The sequence below is a fragment of the Diorhabda sublineata genome, chromosome 6, assembly GCF_026230105.1.
Source record: "Diorhabda sublineata isolate icDioSubl1.1 chromosome 6, icDioSubl1.1, whole genome shotgun sequence".
In the NCBI taxonomy this organism is placed as follows: domain Eukaryota; kingdom Metazoa; phylum Arthropoda; class Insecta; order Coleoptera; family Chrysomelidae; genus Diorhabda; species Diorhabda sublineata.
In genome coordinates this window covers 26,665,265-26,680,538 of record NC_079479.1, presented here as the reverse complement: position 1 = coordinate 26,680,538, position 15,274 = coordinate 26,665,265, and the positions used below count along the sequence as shown (strand labels likewise).

Sequence of the window (15,274 nt, the reverse complement as noted above, 5' to 3'; positions counted from 1 at the left end):
GAGTCATACATCTAATCAATCAGACATTTTTTTCCCAAATTTCCCAAACCAAGATACCCGTCTAAACTAATTACTAGCCCAACCTGGTACCTTTCCAGCTCCGTCATCAGACCCTGGTTATCATCTAGTATCAAAGTACTCGTCAAGAGGAATCAAATGAGCCCAAATTCGATGGGGCTGCGGCGTTTAATTACGGCGATCCCATGCCCGCATTCCGGCCCCATCATTCAGTACTTCTATAATAATTTTATAAGGAATGTACGAGTTTTCTTTGCAGATACAGATGAAAAATTGGTTGCTTTTTCTGTATTAAAAACCATGTAAATTGACATCTTATCATTTTATTTTTTTCTCAATAGGTAGATTGTCAACTGCACTTTAATATTTTCATTGATTTTCCAGGAGTTTTTTGTCTGTCTTATCCTATAATCTGTTTCTGTATCTGATTCTCATTATTTTTAGTTTCATTTCATGTGTATATCTATGTAATGCTTAAATTCATTACGTGAGTGCGTTCGTGAATAAAAACTTCATTACAATAATTCATATTCATATTTTTTATAAACAGTAAAATCCAGTATGAAGTATATGAAATAATATTAATGTCGGAATTTCCAAATTCTTTGACATTAATATTATTATCAAGCCAGCCCTCGATCTTGTATAATTATCTAATAAGCATGTTAATTATTTGACTAGGATGAAAATGCCAGAAACTGCTGAAAAACATTTCTACAAGGAATATGTAAATGAACTAAGGGAAATATATAAAAAAAAAATATATGCTAAAGCCAAAATTAGGCAACAGGGTTGTAATAATTTTCTTTATAGAAAAGAGCATCATTTCATACAAATATCCAATATACGGGTGTTGATGCAAAAAATTCGGGAATGAGTAGATGCCTTGACATGGAAAAAATTTCCCTTACAACCCCTCGATTCTGAGTTACAGGCCTTTAAAGTTGCGAAATCAGAACTTATATTCAAGTAAATTTATTAAAAGCCTGGTGACGTCAATAGATTAAAACTAACACGTTCTACTCACTAACACTTATTATCTAATTTATTTAAATAGCCCTGTTGGTTCACTTTTCACTTTGCCGATGTTTACTATATCATCAATTAGTTTACAAACTCTTTCTGGCTTCTTTTAGAAACTCGTTCTATGTACTATTTTCATTTTTCGAATATTCGATGTCCTAGAAATCTCTAATTTGATGTAAACAAGCAAAAAGGTCTTCTCTATAAATACAGACTGCAATAAAGTATAATGTAAATAAGCAGACCTTCCAGGTTCCAAGGCATACATCAATGGAAGACTTCGTAAGATTGAGCATGATGTGCTTTGGTAATTTTAAGTGGTTAAGAATCCGTAACTTTTACAGGGACAACCAGTACAATCTAAAGATAGCAAAAATAAATTTATGGTTTAGGAGATATGTAGATTTTTACATCGTTGTACATTCAAAATAAACTGTTCGCCATAAAGAGACATTCTGAAAAAAATTATCACAAATTCTAATTATTTATTAAAAATACTTTCAAGAGGTATTAAAACGTAAGCAAACATTTCTAATTGAACTACATACTATCAAGAATCGTGTTGCTAACATGAGGAAAAAATTTAAATGTAGAAAATTTAGTTCCGGGAATACGGAGCATATTTTTTTGAACTTTGAAGAGCATTCCAAGATTCTGCCTTCTATATATTCAATAAATAATTACAATTTGTGATATTTTTTTTAAATCTACGTATCTCCTAAACCATAAATTTTTTCAAGTTAAACAAAAAAATGAATTTTTGCAATGTTTGGATTGTACTGGTTGTTTTTTATGTCACCGCATTTTTTTCACGTCATTTACTGGCTCCCGAATTTTTGCATCGAGTCCGGAAATACTCCGTATTAATTATATTTTTACCTGAATTTCACAAACCTCTACATCGATTCTGTAAAGTATGCAAATCAAACTATTATATAAAAGTAAAAGTTATGATTTGAATGCAGAAAGTATAAACGACGTTCCAAAATACCATCACATCTCAACCTACAAATTAAGTTTATGCATTTCTATAAATACAGCGTGTCTACGGCTATGAAGACTTTTTTTCTTCTTCGAATGCCTGAAGAGAAACGCTTATACTGGGAAAACCAGACGCGTCTGACAAATGCCGCAAACTTGAATTCCGCATACTTTCAAGTTATGATTTCAGACAGCGTTGTCAAGTATTTTATATATTCTTATTAATGTTCTAAATTAATTTTCTATACTAATATAAATAATTATTAAATATGATATCCGAATGCTATTTACATGTTCCGCCTATGCTTCCCATGCAAATGAGATTGATTTCGATATAGTGACGAGAAACCGTCAATTTACTTTTTCCATGACGATTTACTGCTCCTTACCAATAAAATCCTAATTTATATTAAACCGATTTTGATCGATTATAAACTGAAATACTGTAATATCTCTTATTCTGGGTCACTAACTAATGTTATTGGGTAAAATTGAAGGTCCAGGCGGAAACAACATTCATTACATTTTCTAGTAATTTAATAAGAAACTTATTTACTCATATAGATAAACATAAAACTTTTGACGTGAATTTTCATCAGAAATAAACATTCATATTATATCACTCAATAAGTCTTATGACCGACACACAGATAGCGCTGCTATTGTCAAATCTATATGACTCTTATGTAGTACTATCTAAACTATGTGTCAAATTTCATGACATTTCGATTAGACAGAAAAAAGTGACAGCCATTTAGGTGAAGCTACTTTTGTTATTTTCAAAACAATTTCGTGTTAAATTATCATCGCTTTTTAATGAACAAAAATACTGTACAATATCGGCAATGGCTTCAAAAGTGTTATCCGGATTCTGCTTCATCGAAAAGAACCATTTGTTATTGGTTTGCTGAATTTGAACAACGTGGTCGAACAGACACCGATGATGGTGAACGTTCCGGTCGGCCAATTGAGGTGATTACTCCAGAAAACATCTAAAAAGTCTACAAATTGGTTGTATCTAATCGTAAATTGAAATTGCGTGAAATAGCTGAGGCCGTAAAGATATTAAAAGGCGTAAACATTAGACCCCGAGAAAGCTTTTTTCAAAGTGGTTGCCGAGTTTACTCACAGTCGATCAAAAACAACGTGTTGATGATTCAGAGCAGTGTTTGGCTATGTTTACACGTAATAAATCAGATTTTTGGCGTCGATATGTGACAATGGATGAAACATTTCTCTCCGGAATCAAAACGATCATCATCTGAGTGGACCGCAGCCGGTGAACCCCGTCCGAAGCGTCCAAAGGTACAATAATCAGCTAGGAAGATTACAGCTCCAGTAACTTGAAATGCGCACGGAATATTGTTCATAGACTATCGTCAAAAAGGTAGAGACAATCAATAGCACAGTTGTTGGATCGTTTGAATGCAAAAATCATGAAAAACGGTCTCATATGTCAAAGAAAAAACCACTGTTTCACCAAGACAATGCATGGCATCGAGAAGTGTTGGAAAATGTGTTTTTCTTAGTTAGTTATGACTTATTGAGTGATGTTATATCTGTGGGTAATTTTAGGATGGATTAATGAGAATGGGTTTATTCCAAATGTGTACTAAAAATATAAATTAACGAGTATCGTAAAAGTGATTCATTACATTTAAAAAGTGATATCAGTGGCGCCTTTTCAATTGATAAAAATTCGAAAATGTGTCAAGTGATTCAAACTTAATAGCTTACACTCAAAGTAAACAGATAAAAGTACGCAATGCAAATAGTAAAAAATGAAGAACGATTTTTTATTTTTGTTGAAAAATCGATTTAAAAATTCATTTTTGCTATCTTTGTATCTCTGTAAAAGAACCATTAGCCATAAGCCGCCCTTGGTCTTCAGATAGTAGTGTACAATTATTTATTCCTTCAAACACACTACAGGGACATACGTAATCATCCATTACAAATTCATAATGTTTGTATTTAAATATAAGTTGTGATTCACGTGCTGATGACGCACTAATCATTCTTTTAATTTACTATTTTTCTTCGATAAATAGATAAATCCAATCATTACATTCTCACCAAACGACAAAGTATTCTTTCCAATTTCCTTATAGATCCGGCAACGAAGCAATAGTTTGTAGTCTTTGAAGTATATTTTAAGACCGGCAATCTCATTGACGTTCCCAAGCCTCTTGAGGCTGTGAGGATTTATTTTTATTACAAAACCAAAATAGATATGCTGTTAAAAATTCCTTTCTTTTTGTGTGTAAACAAAACGGGATGAAATATGAAGGAAAATCCCTGCCTGTTTAATTTTAAAACATTGGATGATTCAAATCGTACGCGGTATTAAATGCATTCGAAAATTTGAGGTATGGGCCATTGTGCCATGTGAGAATACTTTTATATACAAAATAATGAGATAAAAATTTACTAGAATTATTTGTTGATTAATAATAGTAATATTTTATTGTCATAAATATTTTTCTCATTTTCATTTGTATAAATTTATGGTATAAATAAATAAAGTGGTATCAATAATCTTATTGTATACAAAAGCCATATTTCTATTGTCTAATGGACATTTGGAATTACTTAACTATGACGTTGATTCCCATTAGTTGTGGTAGATTTATGATTCTTCACAGTCATATTAATATAAGACAAAAATTTGGTAATCCGGGTAGATACTTTAATGGGGGGCAAAAATAAGGAATACTTTGTATAGCTTACCTAAATGATTAATTGTTCCCATCAGGGGTAGGGTGGTAATTAACGTTTTTTACGTAAACACATACAATTAAAATAATTAGTACCCCACTGTGTTTGTTTTGCGACATTTCCTAATTAGTTTTGGTTCAGCTGATTTTTTTTAATTAGATTTTGTATATAGATATTTATTAACATACATTTTCGGTTTTTCCAGCTCATCGTGTTTTAGAAAACAACAATAAACTTTCGAACTTAATTACGAATGAAATTATAAAATAATATAAACGAACGGCCATAATTTCTATAAATAAAACAAAAAATTTCACGACGGAATTTTTAATGTAAATTTTAGTAACTTGTTAATAAATTCTTATGTCATAAATTTCGTAAAAACGTTACTTGCGTCAATAGTTATAAAAAATATATATATCGATCCAATGAACCCAAACAATTAATTATCAAAAAGTAAAAATATTATAATTAGAGGTCGAGAATGTCGTTTTTACAATACGAACTTTTTAATTTCCACAAATTTGAATCCTTATACAGTTTTATTCATTTAATAAAAAAAAACAATTAATTTCAGACGGTCGAGTAAATATTATAAAATTACTCATCAATAAATAAATATTACTAAAATTAATTACTAAATCCGATAAAATAGTTTTTGGAAACAACACTTTAATGTTAACCCACAAGGCACTCATGAAATGTGTCATCAAAAATCTACTGTTGAAACCAGCGTCGTATTTAGGGAGGGTCTAGAGGGGGATGTAGCCCCAGGACCGTCCACGTAGGGGCCCCGCAAAATTATTTGATCATTTTTAGAAGCAATATTGGATCTACAGCAAAATTTGCATTTTTTCTAAAAAAATTTAAATGAAAAATGAAATTGTGTAATTTAATCTATTTTTTTACTCTAAATAATAACAAATTTTATATTCCATGCATCAAAATGTAAATAATTAATTAGAAGAGCGAGTAAAATCTGTAGTAGAAATATATTCGAATGATCTACAACTTGAATTATTTTGTGAATTGAAGCAATTCCTTCCTCTTATCAAACTTCCACCCGAATTGATTAATAATAACAAATAATTTATTAATTCAATTGAAAATGCTTAATTGGATCGTTGAATTAGATATGATCGAAACTTTTCCTAATATATAACCTATCGATTGCTCGTGACGATACCTATAGCGAATTGTGAAGACTGAAAGGTCGATCTCTGAAAAATGTACATCGCTCTACATGTTAGATGAGCGATTATCGCCATTAACAAGGCTGAATTGAAAATGAGTTGTTTGACGAGATAATTGAAAATTGTGCCGCAACTAAATCGAAAAAAAACTTTATTAAATAAAAATTATATATAGTATATAAGATTTGATTAAATTTAAAACAACTCGATCTGATTTTGTTTTCCGTAAGTGGGCCCCGGGTCGATTTTCGAAAACTTCGTCATTTCCTCAGTTTACGTACAATAGAGGTAACTCTTGGTTGATTTAACGAACCAAAAATGGCTTGGAATACCTCCCAAACTCTTTTGGCATACCGATCCAAAATTAGACTGGCACGGTGTTCAGAGTTGTGTGAGAAACAACCGGCACAGAATCTACGTATCGATCCTCGATATAAAATTTATCTTGACCACTAAGTCGTATATCGAAAATTTATTTATACAGACTGGGTTTTATGTATGGAACGCCTCAATTATCTCGGAAACGGATTGTGCGCAAGGGTCTTGTAATACGTATTAAGGTGTTATCTACATTGTTGTCAGATCTTTCCTTTTTTGCAGTTGATGCAGTTTTTCTGCGCCCTGATTTGGATAAATCTAACTTTATTCAGTAATTCACTGACAGTAGAGCTTGTTATGAGATTTCGGTTAGGATATAAATTATTAAAGATATTACATGTTTCTTGTTGACTTCTACGCCTATTACCATATCCTAATATCCTTAAAATCAATTCGTTCTTTTTCAGATAAACGATCCATCGTGACTTTCAATAAACTTCAACAATAATGATTTATTGAAACGTCAAAATATATTATTTTAACTTCGCGGGAAGTAACGCAAATGTAGCTATAACTCCGAAATTAAGGCATTTAGGTATAGAGAATATTTCATGAAAAATTATCAGGATTTCTAAAAAAACAAAATATATAAGGTGATCCATTTGAAATATTTGAAGTTCATTATTTTTCCGATAAGAGGAAAGATCTGATAACAATTTAGATACCGTATCGCATAAAAATTTATAAAAAAAAGGTACAGGCCGTTTCCGAGACAATTGAGGCGTTCCATATATAAAACTCGCCCTGTATATAGAGAACAGATTCTAAACATTAGTTGTTGACTATTCTCTTCAATTGAACATTCTAAACATCTGAGTGTTTATTTTGATATTCCGAGAGAATGTTGATTCGAATTTTTTGGAGACGTCTCGAAAAAAAATGACTTTTTCACAACAGAACACTGTCACGGGTGAAAAATTATAGATTCGTATTAATATTTAATAATATTTTAAGATATCGTACACAAAAACTAGAAAGGGTCTCCTATATTATCTTTTACTTTTTACACGGCTATGACAGTCTTTGAAAGATTTACGATTAAGGCAGAACTAGGTTCATACTTACCCAAAAATAAAAATTTTCGTCGATGAATGAGAAAAAAAAGAGAAAACAGGATAAGTACCACATATAGCGTTCCTCGTCTGAAAAATAAAAAAAAATGTGAAAATTGCCAGTTTGCAACTCCCAGTTTAAGAACATCAAACAAACCGTCAGTCCACGTCGACTCAGCATCAAAGTTGTTATGGATGTACGAAAATGTAATCAGTATCCAGAACTGAGTAAAGAGATTGTATAGCTCGTAAAGAAAGTTCTAGCAGCAGACAGCCAAGAGCTTTTGAAAAACTATGTTGAATATGATATCAAAGAAGAAGATGAGTATGTGGTATTACCCTCTTTACAATCCGTCAATCAAATGATGACTCTAGTGCAGACGATTCTGACTACCACGATTATTTCTAAAGATATTTTCGTTTTATTTGCAAAGAATTTATTTTGCTTTGAAATTTCGTTTTCCAAAAAGGACTTAGTTCACGTCTGGTACCCTGTTTAAACCAAACTCACTTACAGGCAGGTACATTTTACTCGTCCATTACGTTTTATAATTTAATATTCAGTTGTAGCGAGTTAACGAGATATTAAAATGACTTTTTTCCCTAATTCCAAGTAGGACTACAATTTATAACGATTCAATTGCCTTTTAACGAATACTTTCTCGCATAAGATATACATATTTTCAAAAGTATATATAAAAATAATAAATTTATTAAATGAGGTATCTACGCCTATGGTAGATCAAACAAAATTGTCAGCAAGTGTTTTTATATAAGTTTTCATAATCTGCATTGATATTTGAAAAACTATATAGATAGAGAACAAACTAAAGAAACAAAGTTAAAACTCGAATCTACCACGTAAGATTATATCCTTTAAAACACAGTTCTTATAATACTTTGCTCCTACTTAAATAGCTTTTTTAATTGAAGTAACATGAACTAACATTCTCCATTTGGGATCTCATTTCTTCTATGTCGTCTTTAAATAATTACTTTAGTTATTTGCATGGTGGTAATTCAAAATAATCGAAGATAACAATTGACCCAATATAACAGTATATATTTATATCAATAAACGTGTTAAATTTTAAGGTACTTTCACTGCTATTTGAAAACTATCATAACGACAGTTGAAATGTGATTTCGCAACGCTACTCATATAAACAATTACAATAGCATGGCTTTTCAGTATCTTGTGACCTGAAACCTCCATTGGAAATTCCCAGTGAGGCACCATTAAATTATATTCTCAAAAAACCCAACACATAATATAAACCATTTATCTATTTACTTGCTAATCGTTTACGATTGTTCATTTTATTTGAAATATTTTACAAAAAAAATGCGGTCGGATCATACCTATTTTAAACAATTATAATTTTTATGATTCGAAAAAAAAAAAAGACTAGAATAAAAATTCGACTTAACATAAAAGATAAGCTTCGAGTACCAATATAAAAACTGACACGTGTATTTGTTTGAATTCATAAATTGTTTAATTAAAATTACTTTAGATTTAAATGTATGATTAAAAAAGTTTTTATACATGCATTTAAAAAACTTTCCTGTCTTTAGAATTAATATGCTTCATATATTAGTACCATTACCTTGACTTTACGTAGTATAATCGGTAAATAAATTAACTTTCTTCAATCCAAACAACATTGAAACTTTCTTCATTCGGAGAAATTGTTGAACATTTTCAAGAATTGCAATCCGTTCTTGATGATGATATTTAAATAATGTATGACCAGAGTTATGTAATTGTATTTATCAATGAATTTATACTTTCTTTTTTTTTTATTTGAAGAGTATCTTGAAACTGGTTTAAAGACATCATTTCGTATTACTACAAAGCTCTTGAAATAATAAGAAATTACTTATATAAGATACAGTTTTTCCTTGATAGAATAGAACATAGACGGGCACATGTTGGTTTTCTATCACAATTTTCCGAATAATAGAAATTTTTAAGTTAGGATAAGTGGTTCTATATCTCACCTCAAAAAACAACATGGAACACCGCATGATTCAGTAATCTGTCCAACTTGATAGCTATCAAAAATATCACAGAAACCAATAAAAGTCAGAATCTATGTCGATGATCTGGTTATGTACATAAAAAGTAACAACAATCAATTTCACAACCACACATAAATCTATTTGGAAATGGTCCAGAGACTTGGAAGCGAAAACCAAATGCATAATGTTCTCTAAAAGAGAGGTAGACCAAAAACCACTACACAAACTAAATGGTATTCCTCTCGGTTAGGTATCAAAAATCACAGGACCTTGTCATCAGAATGGACTAAAACTATTAAAATTTTTCTCAAAAAGAAGCTGGGGATCTGACCAACAGACTTTACTCTCAATCTAAAAGCATTTCGTAAGATCTAGGATCGATTATACCTCAGATACTAAAATTTTTAGATACCATAGCCAATCAAGCATTACGAATAATTACTGGAGCTTACAGAAAATATCCCATCGAAAGTTTACAAGTAAAACTAGGAGAGCCATCACGACATCAAGACAATACCTAACATTGTCATATACCAGTACTATAATGAGCAACCACAACATCCAAACCACAATAGCACAGTTGCAAACATATATCAAAGCACGTTCGAATTCAGGAAAAGAGTCGACTATCCCTTTTATCAGAAAGTTTCTAAATATATATACCTACCCTCGATATACCTTCCCCATTGCTAATTAAAACCCCGACCATTGACACCAGTCAGAACTGGCAATAATTATATTTGCTGCTACCTTTATTTTTGGAGTCTGATGGACAGTTTAGCTGGATAATTGGATGAGAAAACATAAAAAAATTAGTTGAGAATCGATGAAGAAACATATAATAAAAAAACTCCCAAGGAAAATAAAACGTAATATCAGCAGATTATAAATTTATTTCTCTCTAAATTTGCACGCAATAAAAATGGAATCAAACCGATAAAGTACGAGATCTTGCATGAAACAACTTGATCTGCGCATGCTTTTTACTTATCAAATGTTATCAATTAAATTCTACAACCAACATTTTATCAACAGTGTCAACATTGTAATCAACATTGCGTTCTTTCTCGTTGCTGACCTATCAAGAAGAAAGCTCTTTCAACGTTTGCGTTATGTCCTGGGATAGCAAAGTAATACTGACAACTAGTTAGGAATTCTGAAAAACAATCTAGACACATCATTGATTTAAAATAGGCCACCCATTTTTTATGAGCTAACAGCTTCTTGAAACAACGTTCTCTTTGTTAGTGTTCAGGAAACGAGTGTTCGTGATTCAGATTTTCATCATAAAAGTACAGAATTGTGGATTGGAAAGCTTTCCAGAAGTCGGTCATCCCAATTCTACACAAAATTTTATTTATTAAAACACATTTTTTGATAAATAAATTTCTACTAGCCTAATTCGTAAGTATGCTTCTCCAATTTCAGAAAGATCGTTGCTATCCACTCAGGTACGCGGAGCACGACCTTTACCTACCTATTCCACGTTCAAAATTAGTTAAGTGCTCAATATTTTACAATGCAAAAAGATGCACAATCACTTGCCAATTGAAATTAAATCGATATCATCTTTTCTCTCATTCCGCAATAATATGAGTATATTAACTGGAAAATACTTTCTACACTGTTTGCTTGAATAGCTGGACAAAACGGACACAGTTTATTTTGGCCGAACACACAATCAAAAAGCCTGTCTATGTCCGGCTTTATCCGGACGCCTGGCAACGGTGTACATATAATGAATAGAGCAGTATATATCAAAATGAAATTTAATCTTCAGTGATAATCTGAGTGGCAAAAGAAAGGGTTGCAACAGTGGCAGCTAATATGCAGTAATCGTCCAAAACAAATAAATAGGAACGAGACTAAGAATAGGTCAGAATAAAATTACGCAAAAATATTTACTATGTAGAAGTAACAAACCTATGTGTGGAAAATGTAACTAAGAACGTACTGTCAAAAATATACTTTTAGAATTTTCCAAATGACATGAAAACCGTACTAGGAAAGAATTGCGACGTGGATAATATCTATAATAAGTATCTGTTAAATACGTCTTTAATTAACAAGTGATTATGGTCGATGCGAAATAAGTACTTGGAAAAAAATAGATACAGTTTTTATCTATTTGACGAAATTAAAATCAAATGTTCTTACGTTTGAGGTCATTTATTTACTTACTATAACTGTTATTTTATACTCATGATAGTTATTTTAAAAATAAATTGACGCCTCTGTTCAATGACGTGCGCGAACCGAAGAAACTTCCAAAAAAGGTAGCATCCGTTTATAGAAAACTAATTGCGAAATGTATAAAGAATTTCGGAAATCCCCTATTGTAAAATTTTAATAAGTATGTTTCGAGCCAAGAAAATCAATTTTAATTTTAACTCTCTCGGATGAGGATAAGTAAGATCCTCGTGATCTCGTAGGCGTTTTTTTGCACTCAGCTTTCTATTTTTGATTTTCGATATCGGCCACAGGCGGTAGGAATTTTTCTTTATTTTCGGAATTTATTTACTACGCCCAATTCACATATACACTGTTAGTAATTTGTCGGGGATCGGTAATGTTAATTTTAGACGATGTAAATAAACAGATCTCCAATCCAATAACAAAGTGTTTCGTGATTCAGTTTTTCGTCATAAATATACAGGAGTGTGGATTGGAAAGTTTTCCAGAAGTCGATCATCCCAATTCTACACAAAATTTTATTTATTAAAACACATTTTTTGATAAATAAATTTCTACTAGCCTAATTCGTAAGCATGTTTCTCCAATTTCTGAAAGATCGTTGCTATCCACTCAGGAACGCGGAGCACGACCTTTACCTACCTACTCCACGTTCAAAATTATTTAAGTGCTCAATATTTTACAATGCAAAAAAATGCACAATCACTTGCCGATTGAAATCAAATCGATATTATCTTTTCTATCATTCCGCATGCTGCATACTGGTTTAATTTTGCTGGACTTTGCATTTCATTCGTTGATTAATCTCTATAAATTTAATAATAGGTTCGTTCCAACCCATCAAAAAATTGTCTTTGGTACGATGACGATTCTGCGCAATAGAGATTACGTGTTCCAACCGGGCGTTTACAGTTACACGAACGATTGTGTTCTAACCGACTTAAGTATCGTTTATGAACCGTTTCCGGGACAGTTTTCGATATTTGATAGCAAGTACTGTTACAAGAAGAGCTCCTAGCCGGAGATTGCGCAGCAAATAGCTTTGTTCGCGGTAGATATCCTGAACATGTGCAGTCACCACATTCATGAGCAGTGTGAAATTGTGCGTTCGTGACGCTAATAAAACATGTTCGGGATTTAAAATCCTATGTTCGTGGAGTACAGATTTTTAATTCCGAACGTGTTTTGACTACGCCTAATGTATCCTTGGACATATACATTCATCCTTTTTGTAATATTTACCACGAAATAACATCTAACTTATGTGGTTTGCTACGTAATTGTATTTAAAAAACGTGGTATTTGATTTTACACTTACAAATATCAAGAATAAACCTTCGGGTAGTTCATTATATACATTTTATTCTTCTAGTTAGTTTCAAATTCAAATTATAATTTTAGATGTTCATAAATCGTTCGTACGTATGTTCCGAACATATTCTGAACAAAAGCATGCGCATTTGACACGTTTAGAAGATATCCAGAATACATTCGGAATGTGTCCAAATAATCTACCACGAACGAAACTAATATCTATTAAAGCTTCAAACAACCATTCCAGATTAGCAAGTTGGAACAAACCTAATTAATTGTACGTTCACCTCGACATAAAACAATAATAGACCCTCGAAATATTTAAAGTATAAGACATCAAAGCGAGTGAGTTTCTCTTTATAAAGAGTTTCATTTGAATTTGTATGTGAATAGGAATATTATTCTATTCAAACTCAATGTATATTTAATTTCTTCAGGTCAAACATGTGTTCATGTAGCATCTATGCACGGACACGTAGAAGTTCTGAGACATCTGATATGGTATGGAGCCAACGTCAACGCAAGGGAGGGTTGTATGGGGTTAACAGCACTTCATTACGGCGTCCGAACTGGTAACGAGGAACTCGTCAAGTTTTTATTGGATTGTAAAAATATCGACGTCGAATGTATCAGTTATAACGGAAAAGATGCTTTAGAATATAATCATCATTTTGTATCATCGAAAATTCGACAAACGTTATTGGACAAGGGATTCTCATCCCCCTATTCCAGTGAAGATGAATTCGATTCGGATGGCGAAGAAGACGAGGTATGTACTCAAATTATTCGTTCAAGTCATGCTTAGTAACCAATTAATGACCAAAATTATGAATCATATGCCATTAAAAAAACATAAAATTTTTTGAGTCATAGTTTTTGAGGATGGGTCGCTAGGGACCCCTTGGGCACTTACGATAAAGTCTAATATATTCTTTTATTTAACAAAACAAAAGATTCACTATAAGAATTTTTACATGTTATGGAATTCATCAAAACAATTGTAATGTAGAAGAACTTGTCAACTCTCGTATGCTTCAATGGTTTTATTTTTACAAAGAAAGCATTTCCGTCTTGTTTGTTGACAGAGAAGACACAGAAGATCCCTTGGGTCCAGGCATTTTCGACTTAGTTCCATATTTTTGCGCAATCTCTCTCTCCTAAAATGGATAGTCGATCATCCAACACAATATTTTTGCCTCTCATGGCATTCCTTTAATTAGATATACTGTTAATCATTAGGTCTACACCTCCCCTGTACGTTAATCGCATGAGGTTGCTGCACATCTACTTTCATGTTGAATCTTTGGTATTTTTGCATGGATTCTACACCATAATCATTCGACAATACAGTTACATTATTGTCTTTCCATTTTCCATACATTTCATGTTTTCCCGTACGGAAACCAGGGTATTCTTTTTATAAAACATCAGCATAGTCTAGCGCTATTGATTCACAAAGACATAGACTAGTTGTATTGGCAACTTCTGTGATTTTTCGTCCCTAATTGCAAGCAATAACCTGGCTTAGTACTGATAACCCAACCTTTATAGCCAAATCGTATGGGTTTACAAAGTATGAATTGCTAGCAGCCATGTTTTCCATAATAAGGAATCATTGTTTCGTCTATGGATAGGTTTGGCTGTAAAAGTGCAAATTGCAAAAATTTCTTATTTAAAACATCAATAATTTGTGGAAGTTTGGCCATTTTGTCCCCTTGATGTAAAGAGGTGTTATCCATTGCAAGAAAAAATCTGTATATTTCCTCATTGACTGCGACACCAGCTTCTCCTGCGTGGTAAGGGAACATATCACTAACCAAAAGAATTCCAATGAACACATACTCTTTGCTTGAGAGTTCAAATATTTTTTTGAGTACCGTACGTAACAGTAAATTTAACAAGGTATTCGATAAGTCGGCTCATAAACACCTCAAAAAACTCAATAGGGTGGCTATCTTTGCTCAATATTAATGGTAGTACCATGGAACCACCCCAAGTCACCCTTTCCCCGGACGTGACGAATGGATCTAATTTCATTTGTTTCGCTCAAAATTTCAAGAGAGTTATCTATTGGATATTCCTCTGTATCTTCCTGGATATTTAAAAAACTTCGCTTATTCTCTCTACTGTACATAAGCTCTCCTTCTGCTTTAAGTTGCTGACAACTCAAATGATTTGGATCAGTATCTTCTTCGTTTCGTGAGTCTAAGTCTGTATTTTCGCCATTATTATCTGGGGGGTTATATATATGTCTTCTGGCAATATTTGATAATCATTTATGTCAAAATTTTCGGCTTCCTCTATCAGTTCAGCAACTGTAGGTGACCAAGGGGTAACGACACCATATAAAAAGCTCGTTTCCATACAGTATTATAAAAT

At 32.2% G+C, this 15,274-nt stretch overlaps 1 protein-coding gene across 1 annotated transcript in view; it reads left to right on the top strand.

The window, feature by feature from the left end:
- Positions 1-15,274, top strand: part of LOC130445933 (NF-kappa-B inhibitor cactus) — a 30,984-nt gene that overhangs the window by 14,299 nt on the left and 1,411 nt on the right. Inside the window, exon 3 of the mRNA XM_056781844.1 lies at positions 13,333-13,664. Coding sequence (XP_056637822.1) covers positions 13,333-13,664 — 332 coding nt within the window. The remainder of the gene's footprint in view (positions 1-13,332; positions 13,665-15,274) is intronic.